This window comes from Urocitellus parryii, chromosome 3, assembly GCF_045843805.1.
Source record: "Urocitellus parryii isolate mUroPar1 chromosome 3, mUroPar1.hap1, whole genome shotgun sequence".
Classification (NCBI taxonomy): domain Eukaryota; kingdom Metazoa; phylum Chordata; class Mammalia; order Rodentia; family Sciuridae; genus Urocitellus; species Urocitellus parryii.
The window spans coordinates 208855189-208878329 of NC_135533.1; the positions used below are offsets into that span (position 1 = coordinate 208855189).

General features: G+C 50.4%; 1 protein-coding gene across 1 annotated transcript; it reads left to right on the plus strand.

Moving 5' to 3' along the window:
• On the plus strand, nt 1–23141 carry LOC113177961 (adhesion G protein-coupled receptor E2-like). Its single transcript, XM_077796539.1, has 20 exons — nt 1–94; nt 1303–1356; nt 1529–1648; nt 2148–2303; nt 6944–7075; nt 7572–7718; nt 8157–8303; nt 8435–8481; nt 8592–8669; nt 9076–9253; nt 12591–12698; nt 13027–13254; nt 13442–13614; nt 16690–16887; nt 18170–18405; nt 20656–20722; nt 21271–21362; nt 22294–22462; nt 22546–22656; nt 23136–23141. The coding sequence occupies exons 1-20, from the start codon at nt 1–3 to the stop codon at nt 23139–23141; spliced, it is 2541 nt and encodes an 846-aa protein (XP_077652665.1).

Sequence of the window (23141 nt, forward strand, 5' to 3'; positions counted from 1 at the left end):
ATGGAGACCACGGAGGAGGTGCAGGATGGAGACCAGGGAGGAGGTGGCAGGATGGAGACCACGGAGGAGGTGCAGGATGGAGACCAGGCAGGAGGTGGCAGGATGGAGACCAGGGAGGAGGTGGCAGGATGGAAACCAGGGAGGAGGTGGCAGGATGGGGACCACGGAGGAGGGGGCAGGATGGAGACCAGGGAGGAGGGGGCAGGATGGAGACCAGGGAGGAGGTGGCAGGATGGAGACCAGGGAGGAGCTGATGATCCATCTCAGGTCCAGAAGCAGTCTGGGCCAGAACTCCGTCCTCTTCCGGGGGCCAGTCTTGGTCTCTTAGGGCCTCCATGGGTTAGATGAGCCACACAGGAGAGGGGATTCTGCTTTCCTTGCATCTTCACATTCAATGGGGTCTCCTCTGATGAAGGCCTCACGGCAATGTTTAGAGCCTGACCAGCTGTCCAGGCAGCGCATTAGATAAACTGACCAAGAAGGAACCACCAATACCCTAGACTTTATTTTAGGGATTGAGAACCAGACTCTCTTTGACTCCTCGCCTGTCTCTGTTGAACAGCAAGAGGCTAATGTACCTAAGGCCCCGTTGATTGGGGAGGGTCCCCAGGATGTGCCCTGGGAGGGGACAGCTGTTCAGTGGCAGGAAGAGGAGGAGGAGGCCACCAGCCTGAGCCCAGCACCTGCCCACAGCACCTTCCTGTTGGGGGGTAATAGGGCACCACGGGGTCCCAGGACAGGCCGTGGGGCTGACAGTGGTGGTGGTAGATGTGGCTCTCAGGTGCCCCAGTCACAGCTGCCAGCCAGGTGGCTAGTGGGGTACATGTCCCTGAGGAAGGGGACAGGGCCAGAGCACCTGAGAGACCAGGCAGGGGACCTGAGAGAACAGCTGGCCCTGACCCTCCCTTCCTACCTAAAGGTCAGTGATGGTGGTAAACACCCTGACACACTGGGGTTTGTTCCCATATGACCCTAGGACGTGGGTGTCATCTTGTCCCCACTCCACAGAAAGGGAAACTGAGGCAGGGCAGTGAGGCAGCCTGCCTGTGCTCCAGGGTCTGAACCAGGGCCACCAGGCTCCAGTCCCCCACCCACAGGCCAGGAGAGCCACGGCTGGAGCCCAGAGCTTGCCAGGCTCAGCCCCTTCCCATCCCCCAGACCCTCTGGGAGGCCCCACCTGGGTCCCTCTGAGGAGTGGACCAGGTCTGAGCCCAGGAGGGTCCTCAGCCCCTGCCCTCCAGTGCATCACCTCCGGCCTCCTCTGTCTGCTGGGCCTGCTGACCCGCCCTCTCTGTGTCACAGGGCTGCTGTGTGTCCTGCTGAGTCTCTCCAGAGCCGGAGCACAGGGCTCTCAGGGTGAGTGTGGGGAGCAGCGTGTCCACAGCCAGAGCCTGGGAGGGGCCCTGCACCCCAGCCCAGGGAGGAGAGGCCTGGGCAGGGAGGCTCAGGGCATCTCCCCACCTCCTGGGACCTCCTCTGGGGAGCACATTGCCCCCTCCCAGCCTCTGACCAGTCTGTGCCCCCACAGCCTGTGCCCCCTGGTGCCCTCTCAACTCGGAATGTGTCAGTGCCACCGCCTGTCGCTGCAAGCCAGGGTTTGCCTCTTCGTCTACAGAGATCTTCACCAACCCCCTGGAGATCTGTGATGGTAAAGAGGATGGGGGAGGGGCAGGGCACATCAGAGACTGCAGGTGCCCAGTGCCAGTGGGGTCATGGGTAAGGGTCAAGGGCTGAGCCTTTGACCTCAAGGCCTTCATCAAAGACAGAAAATAGAAAGGAAATAGTAAGATGGCAGAGAGACCAGGGAATTGCATGGCTTCCTGCACAGAGAGGACCTGGGCCCCAGGGGTTCGTCTCAGCCTGCCCTTAGGTCTGGGGAAGGTGACTCTCAGGTTATAACCCATCCCCAACCTTGGCATTGTCCCCTGTGCCAAACTGAGAGTGTCAGCCAAAGGACTGAGTTGAACAGAGCAGGAAAGGCTTGCTCCAGGCAAAGCACAGCCTCAGCACTGAAGTCCAAGATTCTCTCCAATAGATACTAACTCCACGTGAGACCACATGCTAGGGGGCCAGGTAGGGAACAGGAGTCTCTTGCCTGAGAGACCACACACCTTTGGGAGGTGACCCTTGGTCCTATTATGTTGCAGACATCAATGAATGTGTGCCACCCATGAAAGTGTCCTGTGGAAAACTTGCTGACTGCCAGAATGTGGAGGGGAGCTACTACTGCACGTGCAGCCCAGGCTATGAGCTCCGTTCTGGGGGAACAAACTTCACTAATGCGAGTGAGAACACATGTCAAGGTAAGGCCCACCCCTCACCCCCACCCCACATGCAGTTCAGGGCACCAGAGCTGATCTGGGGACAGCGCCCAGTTATAGCCTCAGCACCTGGACTGTGAGATGGGGCAGCTGTGCGTGCACCCGTCACCAGCACGAGAGGTGGGGGAGGGTCAGGGCACTCTGGGACCAGCTGCTTGGCTCCATCCTGATAGCTCTTCCCATGATAATGACCAGGGTGCTTATCAGGAAACCCTGTGGACATGAGAGATGTGATGACATCATTGTTGTTTTCTGTTTAAAAAAAAAAAAGCCAGGCACAGTGGCCTGTGCCTGTGGTCTCAGTTAGTTGGGAGGCTGAGGCAGAAGGATCACTGGAGCGCAGGAGTTCAACCCAGCCTGGGAAACAGAGAGACCCCATCCCTAGGGGGAAAAAGTTGGGGAGAGAGAAAAAGAAAAAGAAACCCACAGGAAGGAGCCCCTATCTTCTAAAGCTACACACAAAGGTGGAGGCTGGGGTGCGACTCCCGGGAAAGCCATTGCAGAAAATCAAAAACAAAACCAGAGGTAGCTTTGCTCTTGGTTCACTGTGTGACTTCAGACAATGATCCTCACCTCTCTGTGCTTCAGTATGTCCATCTGCAGAAGGGGAGTTGTGGGACTGGGGTGTAGCTCAGTGGTAGAGCATTTGTCTAGCAGGTACGAGTCCCGGGTTCTGTCCCCAGCTCCAGGGGAAGAAAGGGGGAGAGCAGAGAGTCATAAGAAGGGAAATGAGATCCAAAGGCACTGAGCAGGTCCTGGCTCCCAGAAAGTGCTGTTAGCAATGGCTTCTGAGCTGAACAGGGCCTGGGCCCAGGAGTTGTGCTCACCTGCCCTTAGGTCTGGAAGATGAGGAGCTTCCAGCCCACGCCCACCTCAGCATTGTCCCCTGGGTCCAGATCCAGGGGTGTCAGCCAGAGGACTGGGACAGAGCTATCCTGTGGCATCCAGGGGCCAAGGCCCTGGTTGACACAGGTGGTGCCCACTCCAGGCCACTGTCTCACCAGCACAGAGAGGGAGGGTGGTGTGAAGGCCAAGGTCAGAGACAGGGATCAGCTCCCTGGGTCCAAAGCCTGGACTGGCCACCCGAGAGCAGCATGGGATCAGCAAAACCACTTCCTCTCTTGGAGCCCTCCTTGTATCTGCCCCCAGGAGCCTGGAGCCCCAGAGATCCCATGAGGTGGGGGCTCTCAGTGGCTCATTACTGGGGAACCCAGGGAGCTGGGGGGAGGCTGAGCCCAGGATGTGGGGAAATGTGGGAGTTGGTGGAAGGTCCCCTGGGGGTGCTGCTGCACCTCATTCCCAGCTGTCCCCAAGCAACCCCACCCCACCTTGTCCCCTCCACCTATGGCACAACTCTGCAGCCATTGCTACCAGCTGGGAACAGGGGAGGGGACGGTGATGGCCCCGTGGGGGCTGGACAGGGGCCCTTAGGGTACATCAGCCCTGTCCTGGCCCGTCCTGCTGTTGATCCACACAGCCCAGATGAGGGGTCCCAGCAGGGCATCCTCAGGTGCAAAAATGGGTCCAGGAGACCAGAAGCCCTCCCTGCCTCATCCTGACCCCAGGAATCCTCTGGGCTCCGGGAACCTTTGGCCCCTTTCTGGGACACCCAGGGCCATCTGCCATGAGCTGTCACTCACTCCTGTCTGGGGTTCTCTGAGGCTGCTGTGTTGGCCATTCACCTCAGGCCTCTGTCCTGTGGGTCCCTGTGGCACTCAAAGGGGACCTGCTTCCTGAGCATGTTCCCCTCACGTTTAGAGACCAGGAGAGATAAGACGCCAGGAAACACCCCGGGCCTCAGCTGGGAGCTGCTTCCAGAAGCTTCCTCATTTCCTGTCTGTGGCCCTCTCTGATAAGGGGGAACTTCCTCCAGGGGTGGGGACAGCAAGACTCCCCAGAGACAAGCTGGGCACCTTGGAAAGGCTGTCAGTGTCCACCCACAGTTCTGAGTGCCACACTAGGAGCTGGGGGGTTCCTGGGGACGATCGAGGTGCATTTGTGTCACTGTGAGGAAAGGCAGGTGGGACCTACTGGGGCCTGGGCACCTGGGGCTTTTGGTTTTCTAGTTGTTTGTTTGTTTGGGTCCTGGGGACCTAACCCTGGGGCCTTATTACTAACCACATCCCCGGCCTCCTGAGTCACTGGGATTACAGCTACCTCACATGCTTGAGCAACTCGGTTTAGTTCTTCTTGTTGCTTCCCAGTGGCAGGATTTTTAAATTGTGATGAAACCTGCATCCATAAAACTTACCATTTTAACCACGTTCCAGTGTACTAGTTCTGTGGCACTGATCCTGTTACCCAGGGATCTCAGTCATCCCTCTCTACGAGTGTTTTCCTGGGTTTTTTTAAATTTAACTTACAAATAAAAATATTATACATTTTCATCAGGTACAGAATGATGTTTTGAAACATGTATGCACACTGGGATGGCTAATGGAGCTGATCAGCATATGCAATGCCTCAGGTGCTGTGCTGATTTATGTGTTAAGAACACTTCAAATCTATTCCATTAGTGATTTTCCAGAATGCAACCCATTGGCCAGACCCAGTGGTGCACACCTGGGATCCAGCAGCTCTGGAGGCTGAGGCAGGAGGATCACAAGCTTAAGGCCAGCCTCAACAACTTAGCAAGGACCTCAGCAACTATCTCCCCACTGAGGAAATAAAACATAAGCAGAATTGGGGATGTGGCTCAGAGGTAGTTCTATTTTTAATATCTGAGGACCGTCCCCACTTCCCAGCCATGGTGTGCACAGGGTCCTTTGCTTGGACTACTGGCCATCTGTGTGCCCATCTGGCTTCCCCAACAGCCACCCAGAAGGTGTGAGGTGACATTTCATCTCAGTTCATTTCTAGTCCCCTGAGGATTGGCGATGGCAGGGTTTTCTCCTGGGCCTCTGGGCCCTTCTCCTGTCGTCCTTTGAGAAGCGTCTGTTGAGGTCACTTGCCATTTGCGGATGGGGTGAGCGGGTTTCTTACTGCTGAGTTGCTCGATCAAGCTCCTCATGATACTTTGCATATTGACACCTAATAAGACGCGTGGCTTGTGAGTGTGTCTCCCGTTCCCTGAGTTGTCCCTCACTCTGTCCACTGTTTCCTTTGCTTTTCAAAAGCTGTTAGTTGGCTACGATCCCCTTGGTCCGTTTGTATTTTGCTGCCTGTGCCTTGGGTCCCCTCCAAACCATCACTGACAGGCCAACGTCGCCAGCTCTCCCCTGTGCTCTCCGCTAAGCAGCTGGGCAGGTCCAATCTGACCTTCACTGTTTAATCTGAGGTGATTTTCATGTGGTGTGAGGGAAGGGTCTGATGACCTCCTGGTTGGCATGTCCAGGTTCCCAGGCCTTTTACTGAAAAGTCCTTCCCATTGTGCGCTCTTGGCACCTTCATCAAAAATCAACTGACTGTAAATACGTGGGCTTTTCTGGCCTCTCTGCTCTGCTCCGTGGCTGTGTGTCTGTCCCCATACAGAACCACACTGTGTTGTCACTACAGCTTCCCAGGAGATTCTGAGGTCAAGTCATGGGATGTGCCCAGCTTTGCTCTGTTTCTGAGCACCTGGCTTTATCCTCAGGTGTTAATGATGAGTGTCACTCTGGGAAGCCCTTGGCCATGGTCTCCCACCCCCACTGCTTAGGCATCAAGGGTGGCCATCACTGCCACCTTCTCCCTGATCGTAGACCACCTGTAGGACCCCAGTGGTGCAAAGATTCCCACAGGGGAGGGTCCAGGGAATGGATGGGCCTCCCTATGCCACTCTCCAGAGGAGGTCAACCCAGACCCCAGGGGCCTGACCACTTGGGACAGAGATAATTGATGGGTCCCATGTAGCAGGCCACAGGTCTGTGTCCCAGTGGAGGTGAAGAAGAGATGACAGAAATGTCTGCCACCCCTCCCGGTCCCCATGCCTCCACTCTCTGCTGTTGTCCACCCACGGCTGGCCTCCACAGGACAAGGATGTTTCACGGGGTCAGGAACACACCTGCACAGTCCCCAGGATGCCTGGCTGGATGTCAACCCTGGGCGCTCTGGCATGGTCCTCACTCCTGTCCCTGCCATTAAGTCTTATCCCAGTGGGCCTGGCTCAGGGGCGGATCTCGGTTCCTCTCCTTGGAGCTGGGCTCTCAGAGCTAGTGGGATGAGAGAATCTGTCTGCTAGATCATTGGGACCCAGGGACAACTCAGCCATCCAGCAGTCACACTAGCAAAATCAGGCCAAAGGCCACCCTGGAAGCCAAGACAGGCCCCACTCGGGAGCTTAGCACTTCCCCTGCACGTGAGTCCCAGGAGGACCCATCTGGCCTCTGCTCCAAATCCTCAAGCCAGGACACATGTGGCCATGACACCTTGGCCCAGCTGGGAGCTTCCCAGGGAGGCAGAGGGCACTGGGAGGACAACAGAGAGTCTGGAGACCATGCTCCCCCTGGAGAGCCTCCTTGTGGGTTAGGAAAGGAACCTGGGGACACAGTGGGTCCACCCCATGCCTCCACGCCAGGAACCTGGCCGATTCCCAGCCTGAGCTGACAGAGCCAAACCCTCTGATCACAACACTCGCATCCAACCCAACAAGCCACCTGAAGCTGCCGGCTGCCCACATCCTGCCCCTCTTCTTCCTCTTGCAGACGTGGACGAATGTAAGCAGAACCCCAGAATCTGCAAGGGCCACAGCACATGCATCAACACTAAGGGCAGCTACAGATGCCAGTGTCTGCCTGGCTTTGAGCCCAACCCAGAGGACCCGAAGCTGTGCACAGGTAGAGGCCCCAGGAGGACCCCTGAGGGTGGACAGAAGCTGGGGATGCAGCAGAGGCAGGTCCTGCGCCCAAGGAGTGAGAAGACCTGCAGGTTCCCAAGGTCCAGGGGCTCAGGCTCAGCCTAAGGGAGGCTGCAGGGCCATCTGGGCCTCAGCTCTTCCTGGTCTGTCACCTGAGAATAGAAGAGAGTCACTTTCAGTTCAGACAAGGAGCCCCCACCATGGCCAGAAAGAGGGCGACCAGAGTCCTGGGTCAGGAAGTTCCACCCCTGGCCTCATTTCCCTCCTGGCTTCTGTAAACTGGAGACCAGGGTCATTGCTGTGGCCTTCATGCAGGGAGGCCACCTGAGGTGCTCTGAAGGTGAAGCTGGAGGTCACTAGTGAGGTATATGCTGAGGTCCTTGGTTTGAGGAGGCGACAAGATGGAGAAGTGGGTGCAGTGAGTAGGAGCGTGGGAGCCGGTCAGGGGCGGGGACTGACCCCCTGCTTTGTCCTAGATGTGAATGAATGCGCCTCTGGACAAAACCCGTGCCACAAATCCGCCCACTGCCTCAACCAAGTGGGCAGCTACCAGTGCCGCTGCCGACCCGGCTGGAAGCCGGTCCCCGGATCCCCCAATGGCCCCAAGAGCACTGTGTGCAAAGGTGGGCTCAGAGGCCACACTCAGAGGCCCGTAGTACAGCAGGGATCCCAGGATCATGGGCAAACCGTCCACGTCCAGTGCTGTGGCGCCTGCGCCTGCGCCAGCTAATGCTCCAGGGGCTGGACACAGACAGAGGGGTCTGGGGGAGGAGCTGGGGTCTGTCAGGAGGCTCCCGTGGCCTCTGGGCTGCAGCTAGTGACTAACTGGGTGACGAGTTTCCGCAGCCTCACAACCTGCACCTGCAAAGGGCAGGCCTGGGGGCACCAGGCCTTGCACACCCCTTGACCTGGCGCCCACCTCGCAAGGGTGTGGGTCTCCAGGTGGCCAAAACAGAGCCCAGGCAGGGCACTAATGGCGGGAAGAAGGGGGTGGAGTTCGTACAGCAGAGAGCACTGGTCCTGGCTGAGGTGGGGACCAAACCCTCTGTCTGTGTCCCCAGATGTGGACGAGTGCAGCTCTGGGCAGCATCAGTGCCACCAGTCCACCATCTGCACCAACACCCTGGGGTCGTACCAGTGCCACTGCCGCCCAGGCTGGGAGCTGATTCCTGGGAGCATCAATGGCCGGAACAGCACCATCTGCAAAGGTACCCAGCCTGCCCTGACCCCAGAACCTCCCCCCACCCCACACATGTGCACACCCACGTGCACATGCTCATACACACCCATACACGCACACCTGCACTCCTCCTAATGAACCACTGTCCTGTCCCTGCAGTCAAGCCCTTCTTCACCTGGCCTCTGTCCCCTGAAGTCCACAGCCAGGTGAGTGCCCCAGCCAGGACAGGGAGGTGGGGATCCCTGGGGCAGCACCCTGTCCACCACTTGGCCCTGAGCTTCCCACCCACCCATGACCCCTCATCTCACCTCCCCAGAGTCTCTCCCGCTTCTTTGAAAAAGTCAACAATCTGCACAGGGATTTCAAGCCAGATCAGGCCAATGACACCATCCAGGTAAGGGCAGGATCCAGGGGAAGCAGGGGGAGACCTCCCACAGAGGGAGGGGAGCAGCTTTGGTCTGGGAGAGGGGACAGGCCCAAGCACAGTGGGGTCCTGCTCTGAGCTGGCCACTCTCCCAGGGCAGGTGGAAGAGGACACTGGGAGCCACACACACTGTTGGAGGCCCACATGCACTGTCTGTCCTCTTGCTCTCATCCTGGTCTTTGGGTTTTGTCATCCTTGACAGTCAGGACCCAGGGCTGACCTCTGAGGAGCAAGGACCACCCAGGGAGTCCCAAACCAGGCTCTCTCTATCCCCAACTGGACAGTGTCTGGGTCTGTTCTCTGGGGCTGAGTGGTCAAGCTCTTCATGTGGACCTTCTGGCCCGAGTCCACCTGCTCTGTGCCCCCATCCCTCCAGGGGATCATGCAGGAGGTGGATGAGCTGCTGGAGACCCCTGGGGACCTGGAGACCCTGCCCCCCTCACAGAAGCACTGCGTGGCCACTCACCTGCTGACAGGCCTGGAGAGTGCCCTGAGACACCTGAGCAGGGCTCTGCCTGAGGGGACAGCAACCTTCAATTATTCTGCAGGCACACGTAAGTCCCTGGGTCTGCGCCAGCCCCTGTTCCTTGCCTCATCCTCTTCTGATCCCACTAGAGCTGAGTGGCCACACTGTACCTCAGGGACTCACATAAATAATCACAACAGTGAAAAAGGCAGAAAACCAAAAATAGTGCACATTTACAGTATAGTATACATTATCAGCAGAAAATGACAATAAGGAATTTTAGGGGGGCTGGGTTGTAGCTTAGTGGTAGAGCACTTGCCTAGAGGCACAGGGTTCGATCCTCAGCACCACATGCAAATAAGTGAATAAAGCAAAAGTATTGTGTCCATCTACAACTAAAAAATTTTTTTCTAAGAATTTTAGGTTACAAAATAGAAACAGCTTCCAAAAGCTAATTTGGAGTAATATAAACTAATCTTGCTTGATATATAGGTATTAATTGTCTTATTGTGGTAAAATTCATTTTACAAGTTTCACCAATTAAGTTCACCATTTAAAATCCACCAGTTTGACATTTCAGTGGAATCAAGAACATTCACAAACTGATGCAGCCATCACCTCCATTTTAAGACAGTTTTCTCCAAAATCAAACTCAGTGCCTCCTCAGCTTTCATCCCTCACTCCTCCCCTCCCCCAACCCTGGCATCCACTCACCTGCTTGCTGTCTTAATGGAGCTGCCTATTCCACCATTTAGTAAAAAGCAATCACACAAAGTGTGACCTGTCCCTCTAGCTTCTTTCTCCTAGAATAATGCTGTTGAGCAGGGCATAGCATCACTCCATCCCTTTTCATGGCTGAATATGACTCCATCCTATGGGTGTTGAGCTGACCCACTCAGCCACTGATGAACATCTGGGTGGGTTCCACCTCTTGGCTATTGTGACTTACTACTAAGAATATGGATGTATAAGTGTGTTTGAATAACTCTTCTCAGTGCTTTGGTGTCTCTGCCATAGACTGGACTTTGTAGGTAACATGGAATTCCATGTGTAGTTTTGGGGGAACCACCAGACTGTTTGCAGAGTGGCCACACTATTCCATAGTACCACCAGAACGGTGCAAGAGTGGCCTCTCCATGGCTTCAGCTAAATTTGTTACTTCTGATTCATTTGGTTTTATCACGACTGTTCTAGTGCATGTGAGGTGATGTCTCATTGCTGGTTGAGTTGCATCTCCCTGTTGACGGGTGATGGTTAGCATCTTTTCATGTGCCTCTGGACCATTTGTGGATCTTTTTGTAGAAATGTCTGTTCAGATCCTTTGTGCATTTGTGATTGGGTTGGTCCTTTGTTGAGTTGTAAGAGCTTTTCATCTATTTTGACAGGAGACCATTATGAGATGTGCAACTTGGAAATGCTTTCTCCATCCTATGGATTATCTCTTGGTCGTGTTCCTCACGACTAAAACACTCAGGGTCACTCCAGATGAACTGGGCTGCATGAAATAATCACAGAAGAGACAGACATACCTTTTTCTTTGGGGTCCTCTGACAGCTCCTCTGACCTTAGGGGCCCATGGAAAGAGAGGGAGCAGGTGCTGACCCCTTTTATTGAGGAGAAGCGATTTAAATGAGGCAAGGGGACAGGTTTCAGGAGGTTGAGTCTAGCTTCATGATGTCTGCTGTCAGCAGGTTGACTGACATCTAGGAGGGCCACACACAAAGGCAGAGCAAGAAAAGGGGACACACACAAATGGTGTTTCCATGGAATATTCCATCTAAAACAGAGCAAAGAGGTAGTATCACAAAGATACAGATGAGCATAGCTCAATCCATGGGGTGACATGCCTGCGTCTGAAGACGCATCCTCAACTTCCAGACCAGGACAATGTCCAGGTCACTATGAGATGTACTGACCGGTCGAAGCCTCTCCACTCAGGGAAGGACAATGCGAATCATTCAGAGTGGCTGCCACATGTTTTAATATCTTTGGTACCATTTCACTTGAATGTCCGATGTTTTGAGTTTTGAGGATGCATACTTTATCTACTTTCTCCTTCATGGCGTGTACATTCAGTGTCATATCTAACAATCCATTGCTAAATCCAGGGTCAGAAAGACACCACTATATTTCTTCCTATGGGCTTCAGTTCTTAGACTTTGTTCTACTTTGAGTTAATCTGTGGGTGTGGTGTGAGGTAGGGGTCCCACTTACTTCTTTTTCCTTGGATATCCAGTAATCCCTCATCAATCATTGAAGAGTCTGTTCTTATGCCCATTCAATAGTCTTGGTCCCTGGCTGAAAACCAATTGACTGCAGAGGTGTAGGTTTATTCCTGGGCTCACCTTTCCCTCTGTCTTCATGCCAGTACCACGCTGCTTTGGGCTCTGCTCATTTGCCATCAGTTCTGAAATCAGGAGTGTGAGTCCTCCCCCTTTGTTGCTCTTTTCAGCCATGCTTTAACTACTTGGATCTCTTGCAATGATGTGTTAGTTTTAAGGTGAGTTTATCTATTTAAGCAAATTATAATATTAATGGTTGTTGGGACATGGATAGGGATGACATTGACCCTGTGGATCTCTTTGGGGCATGTCACCATCTTACCAATATAAAGTTTCCCCATCCATGAACACAAGGTGTCCTTGCCTTCATTTGGGGTCTTTAATGACTTTCAAATCCTTCTATAGTTCTCTATGTACAAGTCCTGAGTCTCTTAGTTAAATTATTCCTAATATTTCTTAGAGATTGTTGTGTCTATGTTCATGAGAGAGATAGGTCTCTTGTTTTCTTTTCTCATGATGTCTTTATCTGGTTTTGGCATCAGACTAATATTGGCTTCCAGTACTTACTAGATGCTGTCCCCTCTTCTGTTGTTTGAAAGAGTTTAGAAAGAATTCAAAGAATTTGTGTTCACTTTAACATAAATGGCTGGTGAAATCCACAATCAAAGCCATCTGATCTGAGATGTTCTCCAGGGAGGTTTTTCATTATTGATTCAATCTTCTTATCCATTAAGGTCTCTTCAGGTTTTCTACTTATTCTTGAGTCAGTTTTGGTAGTTTGTGTGTCCATAAGAATTTATCCATTTCATAAAGGCTATATAATTTGTTGGTGCACATTTGCTCTTACTGTTATAATTCTTTGTAACTTCAGATTTCATATATGTATATGTTTATACACATGTATGCATAACACATATATACACATATACATAAAATCTGAAGAAACAAAGAATTCTTATGCACATATATGCATGTGTATATATATTTGTGTCTATATATACACATATACATGTGTGTGGTTATAGTGAATTGGAGGTTACACATAGGTCCTTGATATATGTGATATACACGTGTACATATACAATATCCACATATACACATGTATATTCCTAACATAACTCTTCTTATTCCCACAAATCATAGAACTGTCCCTAGAGGTGCAGGAGCAAGGAGATGGCAATGTCACCTTGAGTCTGAATCAGGCAAAGATGCAGCTGAACTGGAATCTGGCACAGGAATCTTGTTACACAGGTAACATCTGAGATGGGGAGAAGGTGGATGTCCACCTTACACCAGTACCATCCTGTTTGGAAGAGGCCTGAATGAGAGGAAAGATGCCCAAAATACAGAATTCAAGACTAAAGGGTGATGTGGGTGGGAAGAGGTCACTAGAAGAGCGTCCAAAGGGGAGGTTCTGGGAGTGATGAGGCCACATTCTGTTGTGTGCACGTGTGAATGTGGAGCAGCAAGTCCCACTATTATGTATCATTATAATACAACAATTCAAAAGGAGGAGAGGTCATCTAAGGAGGAAGCCCTGGAGGAGACCCTGAGACTCACCCGTGGCCTCGTCCTGCAGGCCCTTCTGTGGTGGGCTTGGTCTCCACCCCAGGGATGGACAAGCTGCTGGCCGAGGCTCCCCTGGTCCTGGAGCCTGAGAAGCAGGTGGCTCCCCATGGGACACATAAGGACTTGCTGCCGAGAGTCTCCTCTGTCCTGCTCTCAGATGTCGTCTCAGTCTTTTTGAGCAGCAACAACACCAAGAACCTCAGCTCGCAAGTTACCTTCACCTTCTCCCATCCTGTGAGTGGGGGGTGGGGGACCACGGTGTGGGAAGAGCCCCAGGCCCAGGCACATCCTTGTTGTCCTCTTAACCTTGAGGTTCAGAGGGACTCCCCACAGGTGCACCCCACACAGGAAAGCCAGACTTCCTGGGTCAGCATCTCTGAGCACAGGAAGACCAGCTCACACCCCTGTCCTATTATTACAGCCAGTGACCCTTGCACCAAGGCACACGGTGCTCTGTGTCTTCTGGGACCACAGCCAGAATGGGAGTCACTGGACCACTGCAGGCTGCAGGACAGTGAGCACCGGAGGTGGCAGCACCACCTGCCACTGTACCCACCTCAGCAGCTTTGCCGTACTCATGGCCCACTACCATGTGCAGGTGAGAGGCTGCCTTCAGCATCGATTGCTGCAAAACACACTTCTGCAAATGTCGCTGATGAAGAAAAACAAATTTGTTCCCTTGCGGTTTCTGTGGGTCAGCAACCCAGCACAGGGGGATGAGTTCCTTGTTCAGGTTCTAAAAGACTGACAAGATCACATCAGCCAGGCTACAGTCTCTTATGGGTCTTGCATTCCTCCTCCAGCTCCCTGGTTGCAGGCAGAGACCAGTTCCCTTCTCTTAGCAGCTGTCAGGGGGGACCACACTGAGTTCCTAAGACCCACCCACATTTCCTCTCCTGTGATGCTCTTGTAGATTTTCTCACAAAAACCAGTGTTCCCATCTGAAAACCAGCATGAAAATGTCCTTGTATAGAATCCCTCTCAAGTTTTGAATCTGTTTTCCCAAGGAGAGTCCAGATCTTTAAAGCAATCGCCTGATCAGACCGGATCCAGGAGAATAAACTCCCTAATCTAAAAGTCAACAGATCGAGACCCAAATTCCACCTGCAAAATCCCTCTACAGCAACACCTAGTTGATCAGAGAAGAAGGTTTGTGTAACAGCAGGGGGTGGACATATGAAGACCAAGTTAGAAATCTACTTACCACCAGGGTCTGTAAGTCAACCATGGTCAGGTTTCAGGTTTACAAAAAAAGGAAAGTCTGGTGAAGGTGGAGGTCAGAGGGGGTCAGGGGAGTCAGGGAGGATGGCTGGACTGGGGGCTGTTTACCTCCTCCTCTAGCCAGGTGAGTGGACACTTCTGCTTCCCCAGGTTCAGACTCTCAGGTGAGCCCACATTGTGGGCATTTACTGTGAGCACCTGTGACCATGAGCATGACAAAGATCTCAGCCAAGTGCCTCCACCCCAGGAGTGTGCACATTCCAAGACCTCACTGCCACCTCACCCAGTAGCACACTCTCATGTGTTAACTGCTTCTTTATTCATGCAAGAGGCATGTGTTTGTGCTTCAAATTTCAGACTGAATGAGAGAGGAAACCTGGAGGGGTCTCCCACCCCCACACTTAGGCATCGAGTTCCTCCTGCCTCAGACAACCAGGGCTCTCAGTGTCCCCTGCACTCTCCTAGGGCTGTCTCAGGCATATCCACAAAACACCTGTGTTTATTCTTTTTTTAGATTATTTTTAAAGATGGACACAATATCTTTATTTGATTTATTTTTTAATGTAGTGCTGAGGATCATACCCAGAACCTCACAAGTGCCAGGCAAGCGCTCTACTGCGGAGCTGTAACCCCAGCCCCACCTGAGTTTATTCTTTGGTTCTCTTCATCCTCGTAATGTTGGCAGCCTTTATTTGCTCATGTGGTTTACTTTTTTTTCTTTACTTATTGGAGATTCTTCAAACCCTGTGTACAAACGGCTTCACCATTACTTCTAAGGACACACTGCATTCCATTGTGTGAATAGACTGTAAATAGTCTGTCAAATTCTTATCATTTGTTAACACAAAGAATATTGCAAAAATGACCACATGCTTCATTTATCTCCTATTTGAGTGTGCATGCAGAATGTCTATCTGTTCTAATTCATAACTGCACATAAATAGACACTGCCACATCTCCACACAGGGAGGCTGAAACTGGTAACAATCCCACCAGGATTACATGAAGGTGGGTAATGACTCACACCTCACTGCAGGGTTACTATCAACTTTTGGGGGTCCTTGTCTATCTGAGAGGTCAATGTATCTAGGGAAATACTTCTGTCCTTTTTAGCAGGAGTGGAATGGAACACCTTCTATAAGAACCATTTCTATTTCTGCCTCTGGAAACAATTTTTGCATATCCTTGGTCCATCTTTCTAGTGGCTTATTGAAATATGTGCTGTTGATTTGCAGGAGCTTTTTATATATTATAGAAATTAGATTTTGTCTTTACATCAGAAGTTCTCAAAATTCAGCACATGTTAATATCACTTGGAGGACCGTTTATTTTTAAGTGCTTTCTTAGGAAACAATTTCTATTTTTTAGATACATTTCAAGAACAAAAAAAGATCAGATACTTAGTTAAAGGAAGAAAATTAATGATCATCGTAACTTAAAATTTACACTTTCCCACCTGTTTCTCCAAGTCCTCTTAAAACCATGAGGAAATGAAAAGAAAACACACCACCCCATTACTCTTTATCCAGAGGCATCTATTTTGAAAGTTTTGCCTCTGTTTCATTTATCAGGTGTCATTCTTTCCCTCTGCTCCTCCTCTGTCCTGCCTGCTAATTTCCCAATTTTGTCTTTACATCAGGGTCTCAAATGGAGCATGCACAAATGTCACCTGCAGAATTTCTACTTTGTTTTCAAACGTTTTCTTGGGAAACCATTTCAAATTTACAGATATGTTGCAAAAACTAAATCCACACAAACAACATCTGTGTGCACTTGATCCAGATGCACATGTTTTGAAATTTTACCTTCATTGTTTAACATTTGAACATTTCCCCTCCCTCTTTCCTCTTCTCTCCTCTTCCCCTCAATTACATTAAAATAGAATTGATGGTGGGCTTTTAAATATCCTCATGGCTTTAAGATGATTTTCAGAAAGAAGTGGGGGAAACGTGAATTTTAAGCTACTATTATCATTAATTTTAATTTTTAACCAAGTATCTAATTCTAACTTCACAGGGACTTGTGGCCAGTAAGGAACAGGCAGAGCTGGACTGAGGCCAGTGGTGTCTGGGATGGGAGGTTAACGCCTGGACCCTGAGGTTCAGGTTGTGCCCTGTGGCCTAATGGAGCAGGGACAGAGGGACTCTCAGCATGGACTTCACACACACTCACTCACATATCAACATACGCCTTACTGTGCCCCAAAGTCAGGAATCCCGGGTCTCCTCCTTTAGTAAGGAATCTACACATCTGGGCCCTTCTAGCCGCTTACCTGCTCCATTCAGAAAACCTTACAGTCCAACCTTCTGAACCTGGAGCCCCTCCCCCATCAGCTTCACACATGAACCAGGTCCCTCAATTCCTGAATCTGCTGCACCAAATGACAGATAGCGGAGGGTCCCCCACCCCAGAGCAGGGCACGTGGCTGTGAAGGCTCCTCCCTCTGCCCCAGGACAATGACCCCGTGCTGGACTTCATCACCTGCGTGGGGCTGGGCGTGTCGCTGCTGTGCCTGGTCCTGGCGGCCCTCACCTTCCTCCTGTGCAGAGCCATCCAGAACACCAGCACCCCCCTGCACCTGCAGCTCTCGCTCTGCCTCCTGCTGGCCCACCTGCTCTTCCTCACGGCCATCGACAGAACCCAGCACAAGGTACCCAGGTGTCCCTTCCCTGCCCGCCCAGGGGTGCTGAACTCAGGAGCCAGGCTGCCCAGCTCCTAATCAAACAGCCTGGGCCCCGGGGAAGTCCAGAGGAGGTCGATGCCCATTTCACGTTGACGGATTCAACGAGAAAACAAACCCTCTTTACAACTCCAGCAGCTACATTCGTGTTGCTTAGCAACAGGGCTTGCATCCTGGAGAAGTCCCTTCATTAGGGGACCGAGTAGGGTGAACTGATGCAAACTCTAGATGGCATCCGTCAATCACCAGATGTGGCCCCCGATTCAATCAGGAGACACGAAGGAGGCAACTGGGCAGGTGTCACGCGGCACCCTGTTTTAAAGCAGACACTTTGTATGAGGAGAAACAGGAGGTTTTTAATTTTTAATTTGGTTATTGAGTCCTTTGTTTTCAGAATTTCTATTTGATTCATTTTTAGAATCTGGCTTGATTGAAATGATCCTCCACTTCCTGTATCTTCTCCAGGTTCATCACTTACATCTTGTTTCAGCTCATTCAAAATTTTAACTAGGAGCTTTCTAAATTCTTCCCCAACATTTCCTCTGCTGTCTTGCCTACAGAGTCAGTTGTTGGACTGCTGTGGGCTGTGTGGTTTGCTCCCTTGCTCTTTCCTGCTGCTTGTAGGTCTACCCACCTTCTGGGTTGATTATCTTCTCTGCTTTGATGCACAGGATTATTTAGTGACCTTCTGTCTCTTAAGAGTCCAGGGATGGCTGAATATCCAGCTACTGATACTGTCATTCAGTGTGCGCCCTCAGTTGTTCCCAGGATCAGCACCATTTGGAGACAAGATTCTAAACCCTGTGAACTATAGTCACTTCTAAAATAATGTGAAAAGCATAGTGTAGTAAATGCATAAGCCGTCACATAATCATTGGTTGCTATTTGTAAGTATTAGGTCCTGCCTGTCCTTGTGTGACCCTGCTGTTTATGAACCAGCAGTGCAGGGGGTTGGTTCACAAGAGCATCACCACTACTGCATGAGGAACGCCACTAGGCGGCGCTGGGAGGCTGTGACGTCACCACTACTGCATGTGGAATGCCTCAGGGCAGCACTAGGAGGCTGTGACGTCACTGGGCAGCAGGACCTCTCCAGCTCTGCTGTGATCTATGGGAGCACACATGCAGCCCATGGCTGAAGCACCACAGTGCAGCGCCTGGTGCACAGAAGAATCCCCCACCACAGGGCGCAGGAGGCCTCCTGGGCCACGCCCAGACACTGATTGTGCCCCAGGATCTCTCTCCTCCCCAGGTGCTGTGCGCTGTCACCGCGGGCGCCCTGCACTACCTCTACCTGGCCTCCTTCACCTGGATGCTGCTGGAGGGGCTGTTCCTCTTCCTCACCGCGCGGAACCTGACTGTACTCAGTTCCTCCAGCAGAAACAGGCTCATGAGGAGGCTCATGTTCCCTGTGGGCTACGGGGTCCCAGCGGCCATCGTGGCCGTGTCTGCAGCAGCCAGACCTCACCTGTATGGCACCCCTGCTCGGTAAATGCGGACCCCATTGTCCTTCTCCTCTCGAGCATGTCCCCGGCCTTGACTTGAACCAAAGTAGCATTTTGAGTATTTCAGAGCTTAAGATGCACAGCGACACTAACTAGTAACCCCAGGGCATCTTTCCTGTGGAAAATTATAGTAAGGATTAATTAATTAACAAAATCTCTCTCCTAGAAATAGCAAATATAAAAGCAAAAGAAATGCTTAGGACTTTTTTGGTTTCATTTAACCTACTATTTATCCAAATCCCAATTCCTCAGTGGGGAAAGTAGAATTGATTTAAGTAATCAAACTGATAGACAAAGATAATCGCCAAACTTGAGATTGTAGTTACCATGGTGACAGGAAGGATATGCAATCAGAAAGGGAGAGAAGTCCTCATCTTCTCCCGTGAAAGGTCTTATTGCTTAAGCTCACATGTCAGTCCTAGGGATTTCATTATGACAGTTTTAAACTTTAATGATGTAGAATAAAAAGAACTTAATTACAAAAGTAAAAATTAAACATAGTGTCATAGTTAAGATTTACAGGGTGCTTATTTCATGCAGGTGCTTCTCTAGCCACTTTTATATGCATTAACTCAAATAATCCTCACTTCTCTACTTACAAGTAGATGTTCTCATTAGCCTGATTTTATCAATGAGGAAATAGAAGGACCATTTAGTTAAGTGCCCAAAGGTGGCAAAACTAGCAGGTATCCACAAAATCAAGTTTGTTGCTGCACTCTCCACAATAGCTGAGGCACAGAATCAGCAGAAGTGCCCCCCACAGATGAATGGAGAAAGAAGAGGTGAGATACACACACACACACACACACACACACACACACACAATGCAATACTATTCAGCCTTAAAGAGGAATAATATTTAAAATTTGCAGCAGCAGGGATAAAACTGGAGGTCAATATATTAAGTTAAATGAGCCAATACACAAGTACCACATCTTGTCTCACATTTGTGGAAGCTAAAAAATAAATCCACCTGAAAGTAGAACACAGTGAAGTCAAGAGATCCGGAAGGGTGCAGGGCAGTGTCAAGGAAAGTAGAAAAGTGAGGTTGGGATGAATCAGTGCACATGATGGGCCTGAGTGGAAATACCATGCTGGGCTCCTCTAATACAGACAATTAATATGTTCATGGGCGAATTTCATCTTTAAAATGCTGCATTATAAGTGAACCTTGAAAACATCATGCTAAGTGAAAGAATGTAGTCATTAAAGATCACATATTTCATGATTCCATTATGTGAAATGCCAAGAAGAAACAAATCGATAAGAGAAAATAGATTCCTGTGGCTGGGGGCAAGGTAAGGGGTGGGAGCAGGAGAGAGGAGCGGTGCTGACGTGCACATGTTTCTTTATGGAGCTGTGAGAATGTTCCACAGTTAAGTTGTGGTAATGGCTACACAGCACTGTTCAAACAAAAACTGTGCAGTTCATTTTTCTGCATTTTTATTGGTGCTTTATAGTTGTACATAATGATGAGATTTGTTGCTACATATTCGTGCATGCACACCACATGACAATGTAACAAAATGTACACTTTCAATGGAGTGAATTTTATGGTACATGAACTCCATGTCCATAAATCCATGAAAGAATTCTTGTCATTGGGTAAGTTTAGCAGCAGCAAAAAAGCAACTTATTGAATGGAACAAGATGAGCCCTTAAAACTATGTCAGGTTCACAAGACTCTCAAGCACTGTGACTATGTTCACAGTCCTCTGCCCTGCTCCAAAGCCGACTACCTCAGTAACACCCTCCCATCTTCCTGTCTCCGTTAACATGTGATTTCCTTGGGGAACTGTCCTTAACCATCTTAATCCCACAGACACAGACCTTAATATGACCTCCAGTGATTCATCCTAAGAACCTTCCATTTTTGTTTCATTGTTACAATGTGTCTACACTGTGTATCCTCCTGGAGGTGAGATGTGGGAGATATACAACCGTGTTTACTTCCTTGGTATCTTCAGAGCCAGACAGAAAGCCTACCACCCAGACACTAAATGTTTGTTGAGGAAAGGGAGGAAGAGATCAAAATAACTGCTCTGTGTCTTCAAGGATCAATGCATTTATTCTCTCTCTTTGTTGATTTTTCATTTGTGTAGAATGCACTGTGACATATCACACATACAGGGGTCTGGCTTCCCGTCCTTGTGGTTGTGCATGTGTGGAGTGACACTGGTCGTGGATTCCTACATGAACACAGCAAAGTGATGTTGTTCTCTCTCTTGCTCAGCTGCTGGCTCAACCCAGAACAGGGGTTTGTGTGGGGCTTCCTTGGACCTGCCTGTGCCATCTCTTGTGTGAGTGATGTCATCAGAGTTCCTTGCTGTCCACATGAGGGTCACTAGAAGAGCAGGATTATAAGGATGGTGATGAGAACAGGACTATCCTGGATTGTTACAGGTTGGGTTGGGTTTTGCAAGATTTATGCATCTACAAATTCTAACGCTATTGTCAAATACAAAAGCGACATGGGCTAGAATGGAGAGATAAGAGATTTAAAATTTTATTCAATAAAACTTTTCTGTGGGGGATTTGGATGTAGCTCAAAAGCAGAGAGCTTGCCTGGCATGCACTAGGGTCTGGGTTCCCTTCACAGAACAGCAAAAGGGAAAAGAAGATATTCATAAACCTCCTGCAGTTTCTTTTGTGGGGTTCATATTAGTTATACATGAAGGTAGAATCCATTCTGATACAATTACACAAGCATGGAATATACCTTATCTAGTTAGGAGCCCATTCTCATGAATGTACATGATGGTGGGATTCACTGTGATGCTGTCATATATGTACACAGGAAAATTATGTCAGATTCATGCTGCTGTCTTTCCTCTGTGGTTTCTTGAAGGTCAATTTGATTTTCTTCCTGATGACCCTCTGGATTGTGAAGAACAAGCTGTCCTCCATCAACAGAGATGTGTCCACCCTCCAGAACACGAGGTGAGATGGACCAGGGGACACAACCCCACAGACATGGATGATGCCCAAGAGCAAAGCCATGTGCCTCAGCAGCCCCTTGTGTCCCTCCTGGGGGGGTGTCTGGTTGGCTCTGCTGCAGATGCCCCCAAAATGCCTCCATCTCTGATCCCAGCTTGTGACTCCCTCAGCCTCAGGAGGAATTGGCATTGGCTGATCAGCAATGCTTGGACTCTTTTTTCAGGTCTTCCACAGCAAGAGTACCGAGAGCATTGTTGTCCTCCTGACAGTCCCCACATCTCAGGCTGCACTTTCTTGCCCCACCCTCAGCTCAGAATCCTTCCCACCCTGTAACTAACTGTTCCTCCCTGTAGATAAATGCTACTCCAGTTCAGTCCTCCAGGGGGCGGGGTTGATCCTTCACTCAGCATCTTGGGTAAAATTCTTGCTCTTTCTTCTGGGTTCCTCTGATTAACCTTTCAAATTTTTGCATATCATCATTTAATTGTATTAGACACTTGAACAGAGCATAAAATTACTGAAAACAGAAATTTTGTCCTGTGTTTGTTTTCTAAGATAGGGCCTCACTGTGTTTCCCAGGCTGTGTGACCCTCTTGCCTCAGCCTCCTGAGGAGCTGGGGCTACAGGTGTGAATCCCTACCCCCAGCCTCTCTTTGTGACTTATGTCCAAGCCCTAGCACAGGGCATCCTCAGTTACACTGGTTAATGAAATTAGGGATCTTCGTGGATAATGAGTTTTTGGAATCCACCTTGTGCAGTATCCCTGTCCTGGACCCAAAATTGTATTTCTATTGGGGGTATCATTGAGAGTAAAGATCAGAGCTAAGTCCAAGAAATCGCTTACAAGGGACAGTAGGTGCATCCATGGGTGGAGAGGGGAATAGCCTGATTTTGTTGTGGGTGCATTATAAGCCTCCATTCTCCCCCAACCTAGGATGCTGACATTTAAAGCAATGGCTCATCTCTTCATCTTGGGCTGCACCTGGTGTCTGGGTGTCCTGCAGGTGGGCTCCCTGGCCCTCGTCATGGCCTACCTCTTCACCATCGTCAACAGCCTGCAGGGCGTCTTCATCTTCCTGGTGTACTGCCTCCTCAGCCAACAGGTACCCCTGCCCAGCTCCCACCCATGCCTCCCCACCCGCACCCCTCTCTGTGAGCTGACCCACAGTGTGGGTTGCCTCTGCAGGTCCGGGAGCAGTACAGGACATGGCTCAAGAGGATCAGGAAACGGACAGCTGAACCCGAGTCCTACACTCTGTCTAGCAAGGGTGTGTCCGACACCTCCAGACCCAGCATGGTAGGGTCACTCCCTGCTCCCAGAGCACACGTTCCCTGGTATTGGCAGGATTTCTCTCCTCCTGTCCACAGACCATGCTTCCCCTGCCTCCTGGAATCCACCATCATGCCTGCTTGTGTGCTGACCTTACATGATTCTCTCTCCCTCCCTCCCACCCACCTAGTTCCTGCTTATTATCATTTGTCCCCAGCCTTATCTGAGTTTCCTAAAGACCCTGGTGATGACCTTAGGCTCACCTGGACAATCCAGGATGGTTTTCTCATATCAAGATGGTTAACATGCATGATCCCACTGATATGTGAAATGCAAACATTGATCTCATAGAAACGAAGAGCAGAACACTGGTTCCCAGAGGCTGGGTGGAGGGGGTGGGAAAAGCTTGATCAGTGGGTACTAAGTTACAGTCAGGAGAAAGAAGCTCTGTGGTGTGGCGCACAGTAGGTCACTAGACCACAAAGTGCGCTGTGCCTTTCCAACAGCTCTGA